This window comes from Chelon labrosus (genome assembly GCF_963514085.1).
Source record: "Chelon labrosus genome assembly, chromosome: 9".
Classification (NCBI taxonomy): Eukaryota; Metazoa; Chordata; class Actinopteri; order Mugiliformes; family Mugilidae; genus Chelon; species Chelon labrosus.
In genome coordinates, this window is record NC_140359.1 from 16,272,519 (window position 1) to 16,290,736 (window position 18,218).

The 18,218-nt window shown below is 39.4% G+C and overlaps 2 protein-coding genes across 3 annotated transcripts; both read right to left on the bottom strand.

The window, feature by feature from the left end:
* Positions 1 to 1,728: 1,728 nt before the first annotated feature.
* trafd1 (TRAF-type zinc finger domain containing 1) lies at positions 1,729 to 9,440 on the bottom strand. Of its 2 annotated transcripts, none has more exons than XM_084551116.1 (12): positions 8,754 to 9,440; positions 8,417 to 8,465; positions 7,793 to 7,928; positions 7,394 to 7,447; positions 7,048 to 7,288; positions 6,164 to 6,463; positions 6,022 to 6,086; positions 4,571 to 4,816; positions 4,297 to 4,435; positions 3,881 to 4,097; positions 3,728 to 3,785; positions 1,729 to 2,809 (listed from the first exon to the last, which is right to left on the bottom strand). In XM_084551116.1, the coding sequence occupies exons 2-12, from the start codon at positions 8,449 to 8,451 to the stop codon at positions 2,771 to 2,773; spliced, it is 1,530 nt and encodes a 509-aa protein (XP_084407242.1). In that variant the 5' UTR covers positions 8,452 to 8,465; positions 8,754 to 9,440; the 3' UTR covers positions 1,729 to 2,770. The 2 variants fall into 2 exon arrangements, with proteins under 2 accessions (XP_084407242.1, XP_084407241.1); XM_084551115.1 differs by having other exon boundaries at positions 6,850 to 7,288.
* A 255-nt stretch (positions 9,441 to 9,695) lies between these two features.
* On the bottom strand, positions 9,696 to 16,588 carry mob1a (MOB kinase activator 1A). Its single transcript, XM_084551362.1, has 6 exons — positions 16,397 to 16,588; positions 15,135 to 15,301; positions 14,653 to 14,746; positions 13,542 to 13,675; positions 12,606 to 12,769; positions 9,696 to 11,699 (listed from the first exon to the last, which is right to left on the bottom strand). Exons 1-6 carry the CDS (start codon positions 16,408 to 16,410, stop codon positions 11,622 to 11,624), a joined length of 651 nt encoding a protein of 216 aa, XP_084407488.1. The 5' UTR covers positions 16,411 to 16,588; the 3' UTR covers positions 9,696 to 11,621.
* Between the last annotated feature and the right edge of the window lie 1,630 nt (positions 16,589 to 18,218).

Below are 18,218 nucleotides of genomic sequence, written 5' to 3' on the forward strand. Positions count from 1 at the left end.
ACAAGGCACACCACCAACTGAAAATGTAAAAAAAAAAAGAAACTCTGTAGCCTATATTAACAATATAAAGTCACTGTTGTCGAAGTGTCTTGAATAGGAATCAAATAAACACAAAGGAAAAAGTCTTATGATCTTTCATATTTCTACTCATTCCGTGTGAAACCTGGGCCTGTTTGGATGAACACAGCTCTTGGCCTATAGGTACACAGATATATATACACAGACACTTGACAATGGCATATTGTTTACAGATAATTATTAATTTGTTTTCAAAAAATGTTTTTTAGACCAATTAGGTGAAATTGGATAATTTCCCACGGCACACCTGACGATCTCTCACGGCACACCAGTGTGCCACGGCACAGTGGTTGAAAAACACTGATTTAGATCCATGTATATCCATATACTGGTAGTGACTGGGGCACCGAAACGCAGCCTCTATATAACACATTATCTGCCACAAAACTCGTTCATTTCACCAATATTTTGTTATGATACAGTGCTATTCACTGTTGAGTCCGGAGATGGGATCAAGAAGAGCTAGATAACTTTGAGATAAATCTGCACATCTGCAGGGCAGAAAGCCAAAACATTTGACTCCATAGCAGCTGCAAGAAGGTTTAGCTGAGCTGCACAACCCTGACTCTTCGGGGGGAAGCCTTACCTGCAACCTTATTACAAAACTTCATGTCTGAAGAATCTAAAGCAGGCCAGTTCATGAGTCAGGCTTGGTTTGGACATACGTAATATGTAGTTACTGAGCTCAAACATTTGCCTCAATCATCACAAGTATGATTGGAGAAAACATGAGTGGCTTTTGATGCAAAGGACACCTTGAACAAGTTTTTAAATCAGTAAAATAAAAGTTAGATAAACAATGGCTCCTGCTGCAGTGGCTGGGAGAAGGTGTGAGAGAAAGAGAGAGAGAGAGAGCAATGGTTCCTCTCCCTAATGTGTTTACACTGCAATGTGGCAATGACTTCATTCACTTCATAAATCAAGGGAAGACATCACACTGGATGTCCAAACTTTTGTATACAACTGTTTTTCCTGGAAAATTCCCAGGGAATGTGAATCAAATAGCAGACGTCAGAAAACAAACCACTTGATTTATTATGGCAAACTATCATAGTGCTTCTCCAAGTCCTTCTCTGCGTGGCCAGGTGTAAAATCTTGCTGGAAAAATACTAAATACACTATTCACTTATCCAAGTACAAACACGTGTGAAAGTATGAAAATACTGGAGTTATCCTAAAAATATGTCCTCCATGTGTGTAGCTTTTTAGTAAAAGGTTAACTCCCAGAAAAATACTAAGCCACTTTCGCTTGGGGTAGTGGGTTCCTAAAAATATGTTTATGGACTCCTAAAAGCGCAGTAATTGAAAGACAACTGTAGTTTTGTTTGCAAGACATACAAGATGGTGAGGACTATTTTAGTTGATCACTGCTTTGAAACACATAGTACCCTGATTTACGGTAAGCATGATGGTTTTTTAAAGATTATTTAAAAATCTGTGGTCATAATAATCACATAAAAATATGCAGGATTCCAGCGTGACAGATTTAGCTGCATCAAATACTACTATACAGAAATTATTAAACAGCAGGATAGAAAGAAGCTCAGTTGTCTGAAAATGAGTAATAAAACCAGATAGCTTTACTATCTAATTGAGGTGGCCTGGATTTATAAAGAGGCATGAAACAGCACGGACACGATACAAATTGCAGCCATGAAACCATCAGTGTCTTTATTAAAACATTTAATAATCACATGGGACAAAGAGCATCAAGACAGTTCTTTAGCAAGAATAATCAGCAGTGTGTCATTAGTGTCTCAAGTCCAACTAAACAGCAACAACTCAGCTTGAGGCTGTAGATCAAAAAAGGAAAATTTGCAGACTCAGCCATCTGTGATTGCCTTGTTTACATGGTTTTCTAAAGTGGACCCTTTGTTACACTCGAAACCAGTCTTGGATACTAATCAGAGGAGCAACACACACACACACACAATTATTCATACAACTTAAAAGAACATTAGACGTGAGACATTTCCTTCAAAAGCCAACTTATCATAACACAACACATATATATAGTCCTATAGGTAGGATTTAAAAAAAAAACCTCTAAATATTACTGTGTAGTTACAGAGACATTATTAAAGACAGTTGTTCAACGGTATAAAAAGACAGAGGTTCAATAACACAGACTATCTGTTCTTGGTCTAAGATGCATAAACTTATCAAATCTGTTCCTCAAGCCCTTTTTTAACAAAATAATCTATCAAAGTGCTTTGGGTTAAATAAAGATGCAGAAAAGTAACAGGAACACTGAGGATAAACCCTGAAGGAACTGGAAAACAGGGCTGGAAACAAAATGTCCTTGGCTGATATAACTAGGTAAAGATTAAGCCTGACGGATGCAAACAGACAAAGTCATGAGTCCGTCTCTGATGTTCTTAATGAGCCAAGTACGTACAAAAAAAAAAAAAAAAACTGATTCTGTGTAAATAAACTCCACCTCATAATTTATCTGTTTAGGTTGGATGTTAGACATACAAACATTTGAAACAAGCAGAATATACGTGAACAAACCTAATTACTTACTTAGACTTTAATAGTAAAATTCATCTAAATATAAACTGCAAGATGCAAACACACCCACAGGCACTTATCAGATAGTATTACGTTTCATTTTCAAAGTGTGCAAAAGAGATACGTGAAAAGCAGAGTAGGAGATTTGGTTTTTCTTTTACTCCAGGAGTTTCAGTTCTCACTCTTCCTGCTGCTCCTCATTCTGCTTCTTGGGTAGCTGCCAATGTAAAACAAAAACATAACAATAGAAAATGGTTTTACAGACACAAAAACATGCCAAGTGTCCCTTAAGGGAAAATGCACCATCCAGCAGAATTTACACTGTTACACTACAATTAATCTGTGATAAAATAACTTCAGATATTTTTTGCTTTTTGGAAAATTACTGGCCCTATACCCTCTTACAAATCTTCAAACTATATCGTAATTGCAACTGTTCTCCAGCTATGCTTTCCAGCATAATCATGTACAATGCATGCCCCAATATTCCATAACATTATGACCGACTAGTCATAACAACTTGTCAATTTAATATCTTGTTGTCAGAACAGTCGGTCAGGGAAGAGGACTGGTGGAAAGATTTGACTGACTTTGACAAGAGCCAAATTGTGATTTATGTGAGCATCTCCTAAACTGCAGCAACATGGTGTTCCCATTCTGCAGAGGTCAAAACCAATTAAATCAAAAGTGGTCCAAGGAAGGAGAAGCAGTGAACCGATGAAGACATGTCTTTGCTTTTGTTTGTGTTGATCTTTAATTTTATATTTTGAATGGGGCAGTCAAAAGTGATGGGCCTAAAGTTATGAAAATTGTGTCCAGTAAAAGTTTAAGAAAAGCACAACCATGTCTGATTTAACACTTCTTTAATGTTAAAGCCAGGAATACGTGATCTGAAACGGCTTTGCAAAATGCTTTTCAATAACTTGCTTTATTTTTTTTTTTATGCTGCCTAAGACCAAAAGGATGTAAATAAGCCATAAAAATGGCAGCAGATGTTTATATTTTCCCACCTTCAACACACTAGAATACACTGAAGTCAACATGTTCGCACTTGGACCACGTACAATAAAGCATCAATATTCTTCTTCACTGTTCTAGTCTCTGTTCTCTCGCACAGAAAAACCACACGACGTACCTTTGATATGGGATTCCTTCTGTTCCCTCTACCTTCATTATTTTCTGGGAGATGCAGTCTGGAGGACAAGTTTAATCAGATTATTAATGATGTACGGCAACATGTATTTACAGAAAAGCACAAACAAACAAAGTAATTGAACACTGCTTTTACCCCTTTAGAGATGCAGAACCAGGGTTCTCAGCGTCACAGAAAGATAAATGAGGCCCGTCTGATTCCCTTCCCTGATGAGATCTGTTTCTCATAAAGGCATCACAGTTGGACGTCTTCCTTTGACTCGGTAGTCCAGTGTAGTCTCTCTGCCATCCCCTTACGTTTTGTCCCGGTGTTGTGTCCCTGTCAAATCCAAAGTCCTCATCCAAGAAGTCAGCTATATGTATAAGAGCAGAAGGAATATTTACATATAAACACAAAAGAATTTTTTTTTATTCCTACGCACTGAGAATTTATTCCTGCTTCTTCGTCGCAGTTTACATTACACGGGATTGACCATATAACCAAAATTTATCAAACCTATACAAAAGATACTACAGCATGTCTATCCTCGGTATGATAATCTCATATTTTACCTTGGTGCGTTGTTCTTCTCTCAAAATCTGAAGGCATCTGTCCAAAGGCGTCTTTCCCGGGGCTTAATGGTTTTTTAACTGATGCTTTTGTTATATTATTCAGTGGATGTGCATTCTGAGGGCGCATGTCGCATTTGTCCTAGAAAAAACAATGCAATATCATAAAACATTTGCTCTGTATACACTCCCTTTCCACTAATTAATGTTTCATATTGAACAAATACTCAGGGATGAGATTTATTGTTGCGCACAGAACATTACAGCAGCATCGTACCTGATGGTGAAACACGACCGCCTCCTCTAAAGCAACGCCACAGAATTCACAGGGAATTACCACATCACCCTCTAGTGGACTGGCTGGAGGACTATAGGATGCGGGGGACACTGACCGAGGGAAGGTGGGGATGTTAGAAGCGAGTGTGTTGGGAAGACTGCGCATCCTGCTCATCCTGTCCTCTTTAGGTGGGGATGAAGGCTGCTTGCTGTAAGATGCGAAGGCAGACGCAGGGCTGCACCCAGTCTGAAACAAAAAAGAAAGTATAAAGGGAAGCTGGAATCTACTTTGAATCTGCTTGAGTCAAGACATCGTGATCGAACCTTCTAGACAGACATGAGGGTAACGTGTTTTAACACACAATGGCTGTAACTGAACTGTGAACTGACTGAATCAAAGATAAAGACGGGGATGGAAATGTTGGCACGTCATGATATATCAGTCTGGATCTACGCATGTATCATCGATAAGTGTATATATTCGAGCTTGGAGAAGCAGCAGCAACTGAACGTGAAGTTTGAAAAAAAGATAGAATATAGATAGATAGAAAGATAGAAAGTTTTATTTAAACGCTCATTTTAATCTGTAGGCCACGGGCGAAGGACACCAGTGATGTGCAATTGGCAGAAGTACAAAATAACCGAGCTGAGGAAAATTTTTTAATTTGTCTTTAAAAACTATGTGTCAAAACAGGAATCTGACGCACCTATTAGTTCCCAACCACTGAGCACACCACGTGCATCAGGCTTGTCTCAACCGTAAATCCAGTTCTGTCTTAGTGTTGCTTTCTCATGCATAAAGATAACGATACACTGACAACATGGCATCACAAGCTGTCTTCATTTATTTTTTTCACGTGACGCATTGTAAAAGAGTTGTAAAAGACTTGGCACGCTACATTAAATGTCCCTTTAATTCAAGTATGGGAATTACTCCTCTACAGAGAAGATGGGTGTGTTTTATTGGTTTTATGTTCTTTAATTCAGACAACAAAAGGTGACTAACCTGGCTATGACACTTATCTAGACGACAGACAGATAATAAATTATCAACGTTACTGAATCAGCACCGCTTCAGGCACAAGTTAAAAGATACAAAAAGGTTTACTTTCGTACTGTATATAGTAAACATATGAACCTTTAATTTGTCTTAATTTCTTCCTCCTGTTTTCTCTAAACTGAGATGAACTACGTTTTCTTACATAAGGAAGCACAACACCTTTTGGACATGTAATATCCTCCTTAGTATCACTGTACTGTATGTACTGACTGTGAGTACTTTCATTCATATCAGAGCTTATTTGTAGGTGTGCTTGTTCCCAGGCTGTCTCAAGCACAATTTAATCAATATTTGAGGTCTTGGACGAAAATGTATAACTATATCAATCTACTTTGAAAAAGTCAGTTAGCACCAAAATCATGGCATCATGTGTTGAAGAGCGTTTCTCAAACCTGATGCAAAATGAGGTCCTCTTCTGGAAACAACTCCTCGCAAAACTCACAAGGCAACATGGCATCTATGAAAGAGCATTTTAAATGATTAACAAACTGACAACATGATGAAATTAATTATTCTAATGATACACTGATTCACCTGTTTGGTCGTGGTCCTGGACAGCGCTTGTGCTGGTCCCTACAGTGAAGTCTGGGTAGTTGTTGTTGGGTGGGGAGAACGGAGAGATTACAGAGGTGTTAGACTTCCCAATGTTGTGGTCCCAGATGTCACTCCACATGTTGCCCTCCACACCGCCGGCCACCGACTCTCCGTCACTCTGCAGGCTGAGGGCCAACATGTAGTCGAGCCCTGATGAATCCTCATCCAGTGTGCGCTCACTATATGGCCACGTACTGCTGCTGCTGCTGCTACCGCGCAGGAAATCACTTTGCCCCATCACTAAAAGACAAAGTCATTTCAGAGAATATTTAGCATTATATAAGAACAATAGTGGCAGAAAAAAACATATAAATGTTTTTGTTCTGTCTAGTTTTTTTACGGCTGAACCAAAAGTCCTTACTGCTGGTCAGGAATTCTTAATGCAGAGTCACAGAGTCAAATGTGGAAACATGTTCTTAGGCCCAGTGCAAGGGACAGCCCTTGAGCCAGCAACATCCCTCTACATTTATATTATATTACAGGGGCATCTACTGCATGTTCCCAAACACTGCCTTACATCAGGGAATAGCTGACAACTCTGCAGGGGACAATTAAGCTGCTGATACAGTCATTTAAAGCTACACTGATACATATAACCTAAATAACCTAATAACTGAAACACTCACAGTGGCTAAATGCCGTAGTCTGTGTTGCAGTATTCTTCCAGTCCTCTGAGGCCTGAGTTCCCCTTGAAGTGTTATAAACTCTGGGATCAAACGGCCGAGAGAAGGACTGCTGTTCTGCTGCACTGATGTTGTTATTCTTGGGGCCTCTTTCTTCGGCTCTGAGGAGATTTCGGATCGAGTGGGCTTCAAACCACGCACCTGGAGACTGTTGCTCTACTGGACTGCGACTCATTCTACTGTTGTTCCTCTCTTGAGGCGGCGTGAGGCTTCCACATACGGCTGGATGCTGAGCTTGTTCTCTCAGCATCACGTTGCACTTGCAGAGCAGGCAAGGCTCGGTGCGTGTACCACAATAATCCTCATGCTCTTTGGACTGACTGAAAACGAGCTCCAGTTCACAGTACTGACATGGGACCAGGCGCTGAGAGCATTCAGAGCTCTGAAAGGAGGACACAGAGAAGAAGAAGAAGAAGAAGAAGCACATTTAGAGCATTGTTAAATATTAGAATTATAAATATGGAAAGAAAAGGTTCTTGTTTAATACCTGGTGAGCCTCAATATGATTCTTCTCAAACTTCAAACCACACTTGCACGTAATCTGAAATGAAAATGAAAATGTTATAATCGCTCACTCAGTCTGACGATGCTTTATCATTTATTAGTTCCATATGAACTAAAACTTGAGGTCACTGGTGACTGAGGATGTGTTGCTGAGTTTGAGCAAGTTAAGAAAGACTGCAAACAAAGTCAGTGACTAGTTTGACAAAATACTTAATACAAAATGTGACCGATTCAGTAAAGTAATACACGGTAGACTCAATCGTAAACATAACAATATTGGGAGAAATATTCACCGATGTTCACTGGTTAACTTATGGAGCAGCACACCACCAATCGCTGATAAAATGTGAAGCTCTGCAGTAATACTGATTGAACTCTTCACCTGTGTATGCTCCTGCTGCTTGTGCTCCTGAAGATCTGACCGGGGCACTGGCTCCTGGCACACATCACACAGCGCGATGTTTCTCCGACAGTGGATCTCATGCGTTGTAAAGTTTGCCTCTGGTATGTCATGTTTGCTATAAAAATAAGAAGCGTGTGAAACCTCATATTCACCACGAGTTACAAATCTGTTAACCACGTATTGTAATCTGTTTATTTACACACTTGTACATTAGCTACACTATGAATGTGTTATAATATAATAGTCAAGTACTGAGATTGTTCGGATGTTCAGTTTATGTTGAAACAGTGTAAGAAAGGCGGTAATTCAAGTGTACGATCATTATTTTGGAGGGTGTAGTCCGTGATGCTGCTAAACTGGAAAGAATTAGCCTAACCCACTGACTAAAATGGGGGTGTCAAAATAATAGAAACAAACATCTTGTGTGTCTCAAGACAATAAAACTCAATGGTACTCTTAACCACGGCTTCCGAGCTGAAAGCGGGGTTGAATCAACAGCACGTTTTAAACAAATAACCTTTGTGGAGCTGAGATTTCGTGGAGGCCTGCTACGTGAGACTACACTTTGTGTACCTAATGATCTGGTAAGTGCTTTGTACGTACCAATTGCCACAGAACTGTGTGTTTTCATCGGCCATGACTCCACCAAAGCCTGTTGACAAAATGACAAGTCATTAATAACACAAACGAGGCAGACGGTGACACTGAACGCAGCTCTGTTGGGTTGTTGTGGTGTTTATAACAGGCGGCTACGCCAAGGAATGTGTGATTGATGACTTCAACAAGTGGCGTTCAAATCCACTAAACGGACACCATTACCGTTTTACCTAACTCTTTAAAAACATACCTTAATTAATTACCAAGACTAATGTATAGAAGACATAAAGCTACAACTGTCATTAGCACTGACACTGATTGTCAACACTTTCGGTTTGCTCACCCGATGTTTCCAGGCGAGTAGCTAGCGTTAGCTGACAACGACGGCCTGGGCTAGCAAGGAAATTCCTCTTCACTCTTAATCAACAATCATTTTTGAATCCCGTCTAAATTTTGTGCGGTGTAAACAGCCTTAAGCTAGCAGTGTAGCGTAGCTTTAAATACACGACTATAAACCACCACGTAGCGTTGAGTTATCGCTAGCTTAACTAACTTTAACTGCTCTCCCGAGAAGAAGTAGCTACCGAGCCAGAAAGCTAATGTGTAGCGGCGGCGTTTGTTGCTTCTGCCGCCGCCTCCTCTAAACAAAGCGTCTCGGTTTTACACTCGTTTAACTCAAGTTAGTCAGTGAATTATATTTAACCAGACTCATTAACGACAAGCACAGCTAACTACTTGATGATAACAAGCTTGAAAAAAAAAAAACAGTTCGTTATTTCCTCCTTGCGCTGTCCTCAAGACTGAGATTTATTTTTTATGCCCCGAGTGTAGCCTCTCAGGCTCCCTGCGTAGCTCATTGTCACGAAGGGATGGCCAAATCAAATTCTGTTAAAACTATTTATGAGATTGCAGCGAGTCTACATCCACATACACGCGATTGTAGTCGGGATTTATATGGAGCTCCCGGCACACGCTTAATGGAGGGTAGAGGTTAAAACGGTACCTGCGCATCCTAACTCAGGGCATAATTTCTCTTTTTCCTCCTGACTGATTGGTGGAGTTGACACGGTGCATCCTGTAAAAACGTCTCGGGTGACACCACAGCATTTTTCTTTCGATCCGACATCCAGCCTTGTAAGAAACCCAAACTAATTTGGGATAAAGATACGTATTTATTCAAAAAGTAAGACAAAAAATAAGAAATAAAAATCGTTCACTGCTGATCCCAGACATCGTCTGTAATGTCTGCCAGACACGAAGTACGTAAATAATGACAAACACAACATTGTCCTTTCAGTGTTTATTGAGCTTTTGATTTATCAATATTGTCATATCTGATATTTTCATTATTGTAAGGCACAGTTTTGTTCAGAAAAAAAACAAAAACAAAACAAAAAAAAACACTGATGTTATTTACAGCAAATGTTTGGACATGGTACATACATTCTTTAAACTCCTGCCAGACTAAATGACCACCCAATGATTGGACCAATAATGTAAATGGATTAAAAAACGTTTAAATCATGTCAAAGCCCTTGTTCCTCATTTAATTTAAAATGTAAAGCCAACACTTTAGAATGTAAAATATGAAATGTAACTCCACACCAAAAGTTCAAAAACAAAATTGTGAAAAAAAAAAAAAAAAAAGCAATACGTTTGAAAAATAATGTGAATACAGATTGACAACAAGAACCAGTCAAGCCTATTAGACCTGAACTTTTTTCTGCCAAGCAACTTGTGGGCCTAAAAGTGGATAAATTGCAGTTGACATCTTTTTTTTTTTTTTTAATATTGCTGGAAAGCATTCGCCTGTGCCTAAACTATAAAATTAACACTGCGCTGGCCCCAATTCCACTTTTTAGCTCCTGGTGGTGCATTTCAGTTACCCTACTCATTTTAACTGGTTACACGATTGTCTAATACAAACCCAGGTCCAAAAGGAAGCAGGTTATGAACCAAATCCCTTGATCAAACTTTGCCAGATGAAATATTCATCAGGAATATTAGCTGCACCTTTTTTTTTTTTTTTTTTTTTTTAAATGTGGCAGTACAAACAGCCCTGCTGCTGTAGCCACAATAATAACAGGAGATGATCGTGATAATTATACATGCACCAGACTAAAAAAAAATAAAAAAAAACGTTGAAAAACTACATACATCTCGCTATAACTTCATTTTCTAATCCAAGGGGAACATATTTAGTGAGAAAAAAAAAAAAAAGATTAGTACCAGCATTGAAACAAAGCTCACAATTGATCGGCTACCCAGAAATTAACTAAAATGACAGTAAAACTAAAAGTTCACATTAGATTTTTATGCCATTGACAGAATGATTTGTACTAAACGTTTATAAGGTGGTTAAGCTTTAAGTGGTGACTAATAAGAACTAAATAGCAGATAAAAAGAAGGCAAAACTTATCACTGTAAGTACTATATCTCACAAGAATATAGCCATAAAAAAAAAAAAGTGCACAATATCGCATGACCAAACTGAAACTGAATGCTGTCTGTAGTCGATGTTTTTTCTTGTGGGGCAAGAACAAAGGCATCTCACAGCTGCTGCATCTATCCAGCATTTCTCCACATAACTGAATCAGTGAGCGTGTTAACAGAAACCATGTAAGCATATGTCGGACACAAACCAGCTTGCTGCTGTACGTCATGCATCATTGCTGCTTTTGTGTATTGCATTGTTGTGGATATAAAAGGACATCCAAGGTGTATTTCCTGTCACTAGTTTTCTTGCCATCCTTGATGTTACGATCATTTGTTTAAAAAAAAAATCAAAATTTGCAATAGTTGGTCAGGTATTGTAATTATAATAATTCAAAGTTAACAAAAAGGAATTGATAACAGGCAAGTGTTTAGACAGTCAACTTTAACTTCGAAATGTCCTTGGTCCAATATAAAAATTCAGTAGGTCGCTCTTACAGAGCCATTAACCACAGTCCTGTGAAAAAAATATCTTACTCCGCTACAAATTTTTTTTATATATATATGATCTAGAGGCTAAAATGGAAAAAAGGGCTCAAAGAAAGTCTACAAATACCACAGAGAGGAATAAAAAGAAAAGTACAGTACAAACATGAAGGAAATGCAAAGAGGAAGGCACAGACTTTAAGTCGAGTTGAGTCTAAAAGTCAGGGAGGTAGAAGGAGAAGGAGAAGGAGAAAAACGAACTGTTAAAAAAAGAAGATGCGCAGTGGAATGTCTATCTGTCCTTGGATCCAAGCTTCTCGATCAAATCCTGCAGGGGAGCAAGCTCTCGTCTGTCAATAAGGTTGAACTCCTGCGGGAAAAAGCAAAACAAAGCGTAGAAACGTCAATTCTAGCACGACTTATAGACAAACGCCCTCCAAGAGAACAGCAGGGTGAGGTGGGGAAAAACTGTCAGGCAAGGGATGCACCTTTTTTTGTTTTTTTAATAATTTATCACAATCAGATCATTTATGTCATGTCTATCATTTCTACAGTTAGAATATTGGTGTATTATTTTAGCCAGATTCACCCACGGCACACAGGGAAGATACAGGGGATCATGTGGGCTAGTGCATCCACGACAGAACTTTCCTTGAGCAACACACCGGGTGCCACATAAGCAGTTGCCCACAGTTCCAAGTGTACTCGTTACTCTTTGAGTGTATGAATAGATGCGCTTAATGCAGAGAACAAATTCACCACTGTTGGATCAAATAGGGGATTATAGTTGACTTCAAAACCATTGCTGAACAATATGTCTGTTCAAGAAGGGGCATTTAGCTTTAATGCACAGATTTCTGATCTTAAAAACATCTATGTTGACTCTTTTTGACATTGGCATTGACATATGAGACTAGGAATTGCAAGGCATCATGTTCAATGCATGTAAAGTTAAATTATTCACTTCCATGTTAAGATGTAACCGAGCTCTTCACACTGAGGGAGCTGAGCTGATGTTTCGATTCAGTGTTGCCATGTCTATAATAACTGAAAGCGGACCTCATCAGAGTCATGTGGGATAATTTAAATATGATCAATAGCCTGCACAGTACATTGGCTTTACCTTGTTTATCTTTATTTTCCTGAGCCTTGTAGAATATGATACAGAAACGTTACCATGTCCTGAGACGACCAACTCGTATAAAGCTTCCCGTTCAGACATGACAGTAACAGAAAACTGTCTCACCGATCTGATCTCGTAGTAGGATAATCTCACCTGAACGAAGAAAATGAAGTGCTTGAAGGAGGTGTTGAGGTGGGCCTCCTCTTGCAGCTGCATCACTGAGTCAAAATGTTGGTGGTAGATGTGAGCATAAACCCTGAACAGGCGCTTCAGGATGGTTTTGGCCACAGACATGAAATTCTTGGGAAAGGGAACTCCTGTGGGACAGAAGATGTGGAAAATGCTGATGAAGACCATGTGCTGTTTCAGTGCCTTTCAGCATACGTCATCGTGTGACTTATAGAACTTTTTCTTTTAGCTCATTAGCCTGAATAAAATTCAAGTGCAAGTGAGGACAGCTTTTGAGAAATCTCAATCACACACACACACAAAGTTTCAAATCAATATGCAGAGTGGAAGTGCAGCAGATGGTATCAGAACAGCAACACGTTTATATTGCATTTCCTCTGTTCTCTGCTCTATTAGGGTTTTGATGTGAACGAATGAACATGAAAATTAAACGGTTGACTTTCAGTTTTGATGACGCAGTGTCACCTACAGGAAGACTAAGTTTAAGTCCAAGTACGAAAGACCAAATGAAATTGGAGAAGTTCACATAAACTGAAAGTTCAGAGAGACTTTCGCAGTATGAATCAAACATTAAAACGACGTTATGCTGTTGCTATCCAAGCCCTGCTTTGTGCACAGTGCTACAAAATCTATAACATGTATCTATAGGGTTTGGGTCTTTGGTTCTTTTCAAAAAGCACCAAAGACAGACGATGTAAGTCTCAAAGGTTAAAAAAGTATGTGCAAAGAAAAGAGAAGTGTGTGTTTTGCATGTGAAGAGATCAGAAGGGAATAAAAGTCACATATGCAGCTGCTTGGTCTGCTGGAGAACAATATGAATACATTCTGTTTGGTGTTAGTTATTCTGTCCCTCCGAGTATTACGTTCTTACAAAATAAAATTCCGTATTAATGAACTCACCAATCTTGGAGGGGAAGAGTGTCTCGTCGTCCAGCTGATCCTGCACCCAGGTCATCAAGTAGTCAATGTACTTAGGCGCAGAGCATTTGATAGGCTTTTTAATATTGGTGCCGTCAGCCCAGTGATACTCATATCTACGGAGAAAGAACCAAATTGGTACCGGTCATATTTTTGACAGGATTCATTAGAAACAGTAGACCAGATAAAGGATCAAGTGTATGCTCATCACGCCTTTCCGTCAGGACATGAAAACATCATTTGGTGGCAGAAAAGCTACAGAAAAAGAACAGAAGGGGGAAGTATCTAGAGTCATATTCTTGATGGCGGCTATGTCAACAGGAAGTGAACCCCCTGTCTCTTCCTCCTGATTAGTTACTGAACGCAGGCAGTCTTGGCAGGAGATAGGATAGAGGAAGTACCAAATCTAGATTCTAAATAAACAGCTTCTTCACGACCACGAGTAAAGTTTAATTCCCGTTTTCGTTCATGTGACGTTCAGATGACATGTTTAATATACTTGATCTCTTTCAACCAGTCAAGCTCGGAATCGATAATTGGGTCTCTTGATACGCATTTAATCTCTCATAAGATAGAGAACATTGTGAAAGTGACAGGTCAGAGAGAGCATACACAAAATAAGAGTTCACTGCACAATATTCAATTCAGCCGTTATACGTTTTACTTTAGTCTGAAATGATTAAAGAATTTTCTCACTCTGTACTCACATTACAAGTTGCATGTTATGATATCATGGATGTGTATGTTTGATTGGTTTGATCAAATAACAATAAATAAATAAAATAATGAGAAAGATTTGGTAAGATGTTGTGAAACCCCCGTCTCTACTCAAAACATAACTAATGGCTCTGCTCTGTTAAACTCTCTCAGTCAGTAGACCGTGACAGGGAGACCGTAGGGTGACATGCACAACACCAGGAACCACATAAATAAATAATTAAAACAGCTATACCGAGTTGTTCATTTTAATATATACACACACATGCTCCTCTCCTCTGGTGTCAAAATGTCTTCAGAGCAAAGCGGCCTATTATTAGCTGTGTAGTTAGAAAGAAGCTGCGTGTACACGAAGGACAGTGTCCGCCGCGGTTACCTTGGTCCCGCAGACATCACAGAGCAGCTCGTCTCGGTGCAGAACTCAGTGATGGTGCCGTACAGCATGTTGATCTGGTTGAAGAAATCCACCGCTGAAGGAAAAGAGAATTTTATTTCAAATGACTTATTAATGCCAAATAATATTATTGCCATATATGTAAGAAAATGCTGCATTGTACAACTACTATTCAGATTTTTGGTGTAATGACCTTTACTTTTTGTTTTGGCCACCATAACCGCTCCCTTTCTAAAAAAAAAAAAATCCCCTTGCTGCAACCGATAATTTAAAAACTTCTCAGTCGCCCATGTGTGTAAGCTTGCACTACTCTTCTCTCACCACAGGGCGGTGCAGATGCTCAGGGCCCCGCTCAAGCACATTATTTATGTTTCTTACTAACACAAAGCAAAGTCAGGCATTTAAAACAGTTGAAAGGTAATTTGTATACCAGGTTTGTGAACTTATTGTATTTATTCACTCACTGTTGACAGCAATCCACTCGTTGAGATCCTCCCCCTCGGGCAGCATGACGGCCTGTCTCAGGTTGCCGCTGCCCAGCGTTGCCTCAGCGTGTTTCAGCAGCTCATACTGGTGGGAGCCCTCTGGGATGTTCTTCTTCGGCTTGAAGGTTTTAGATGAGCGACTGCCACTGCCATGAAATAAACGCAGAGTTAGGAAACAGTGTATACACCAAGGAAGATTGTCGCTAGTGTGCGCTTTTTCAGGTCTTCATAGTGGTCATGTGGCGCAGGATTCAGTTTGCAAGACACCTTAAAGTTTGTTTTGTGTTATGGATCACAGTCTTCATATAAATTTGTCATCTCAGCTGTTGCTAATCTGCTATGTTGCTCTTCTGTGTGCCCTTCTCATAAAATGCTCCTCAATTGTTATTTTTGACATTTCTTTCATTTTTCTTCCCCATTAAAAGTTTATTTTTTTTGTTTATCCTTATTTGAATTAAGTGTTTAAGGGCATGCTAGAAGCTGTGCAAATTGTAAAGCCGCTTGAGGCTATAAATAAAACTGATTTGACACAGAGACAGCTTGTGTGGAAGCAGATGCTTCTCGGCCTTGACAACATGAAGATCCTCTGTGTAATTAGCAGCTGCAGGCTTCAGAGTGAACATCTATCAGCTCTGCCACACTGGTCATGGCAGGGTTTTAACCTAAAGGACTTGTTTCTGAGTAGTTGCCAGTGTGACAGAAGCACCAGTCTGTGTCTCAACCAGGTTACAGTCAACCACTTGGTGCATCTGACAGGAAATGTGACAGTATCTCGGTGTCACTGTAAACAACGGAAGAGTTAAGTAGCTCGGCGTCTACGAACAGCAGAGGCGTGTGTGTGTGTGATGACTTACATTAGCAAGTCTAGTCACATCTGAATAAATGCGAGAGGGATAACAAAAGAGAAGCTGGCTAACCAAGTGGGAGCTAATCATCCGGCTAGCCAAGTTAGCACCCAACTCACTGGTTTAGAAAAAAAAAAAAAAAAAGTTATAGTCTGCGAGTGCTGAGATAAACACAGTTTAAAGATAATGTCGTCGACTAATGGTAATTCAATATAATAAAACGAGCGATGTAAGCTAAGTGTACACTTGGAATAAAAGCGGTGTTAGGTGACTAGTTTTCTGTAACGGTGTCTTATTTTAACGCCTGTTACTTCCCTTGGTGGAACTTCGTAGAAGAGCAGCTAACCGCAACCCCCCCCGGCTGTAACTCTTACAGCTCTTGGTAACTTTACTTACAACAGGAAGCTCATCTTGGCGAAGCAGTCGTCGGAGAGCCTCGATTAACAGCTCCTGGCCCCGGTTTGAAGAGCAGAAATGAGTTTTAAGAAGGTACACACTGCGAACCACTTGTCAGCGCTGCTGCTGCTGCTGCTGCTGCTGCCTGCTAACAGTAACGACGAGGCTAACGTGAACTGCTGCACCCACAGCGCCTCTTCCTCTGTCGACTATCTACAGCCGCTCACCAGGGGAACTGTCGCCCCCTGCAGGCGGCATGTAGGTACTACAACTAGAGGACCCATATACATATAACTTTCTGTCCACTAGTAGGACACATTGACTGTGGGGACACACTTTAATCATTCTTTCACACCAGTAAAAAAAAAAAAATGCAATCCTATATTAAATCCCCTGTTGTCATGTTGTAATTTTCCGTCCATGTTGAAACAAGGTAAGAAATGTGGACATCAGATAAAGATCAGATAAGACTGGGTGAGTCAGGGGTGGGGCAAAACAAAAAAATAACAATATTAAAGGTCCAAAATGTTTACTGACTGTATCAAGTTACCAGTAAGTAACTTAACTACTGATGCTAATAAGTAAATATACGTAGTCACATGATTGGAGACACAGTCCAGTAGGAGGACTGCTCTCGAACTGAATTCAATGAATTCAGAGTTCAGTATGTGCACATACAAGGAATTTGACTCTGGTAACTTTACTCTCTTGTACATAAACACACAAACTTAAATAAGGGAAAGAAAATTAAAGTAAAAATAAAATAAAATAAATCTCAATCTACACACATAAAATATAGAATAAGAGCAGATATGTACACCAAAACCAGGGTTTTGTACAGTGACTATATACAGTAGTGCAGAGTTATTGTTTGTTCATGTGAATGGTCTCACACTCTGTGACTGATCAGAGTTCATTAGAGCAACAGCCCGGGGGAAGAAACTGTCCTTGTGGCGGGTTGTTTTGGCGTACAGTGCTCTCATTCAACTGTACGATTATTGTGTAGGTTGCAATTCATGGTTCTGTTAAACTGGATTGAATTAAACACAAAGGAACTCAATAATTTATCCCATGTTGTCAACACCCCAACACCTCCTGCCACATATCATGGCATGCTATTTCTTTTTTTTTTTTCTTTAAAAAATCTTTAATAGATTACAACATGGAAGAGAATCAGGATCATTAACAGTAAATATATATATATATATATATATATATTTATATTAAAAGCCTCTTTTTCTCCTCACTTATTATTATTATTTTTTTTTTTTTAATGAGATTAAATACCCAAAAAAATTTTTACAGTGGCAGTAATCATTTCAGGACGTCTAAAAGTGGATCCGGGTGCGCACATCCAAAAAAAAATAGTTCAGGTGCTAGACAAAAATAGTAATCATTTCAGGACCTGACAGAATTGTTTTGTTATTTATTATTAAGATTTCATTTTCAAATATTTCACTTCCAAATACTTTACAGTTTATTTCTAACGTTGCTTTGCTTTTTGGGGATTAATTGAAAACAGACGTTAAGCATTTCATTTCGAAACTTCTTTTAATTTGGTGTATTGTTTTTAGTTTGTGGCGTCTGTGTCTGTTTATTGAGTTTTTTTTAATGCATGTTGTCACTTGTTCAAAGGCAGATATACTGAGCTCTCTGCCGCCGCAGGACCAAGCCGTTTCGTTGGAAAATTACAGATAATCTTTGCAGCAGCAGCAGCAGCAGAGGAGGAGGAGGAGGAGGAGGAGGAGGAGTGGTAGCAGATAACCGTGACGCATGCTCCATATGTAAGGAGGGGGGGCAGGGCTTTAAAGCTTCCGTGCTC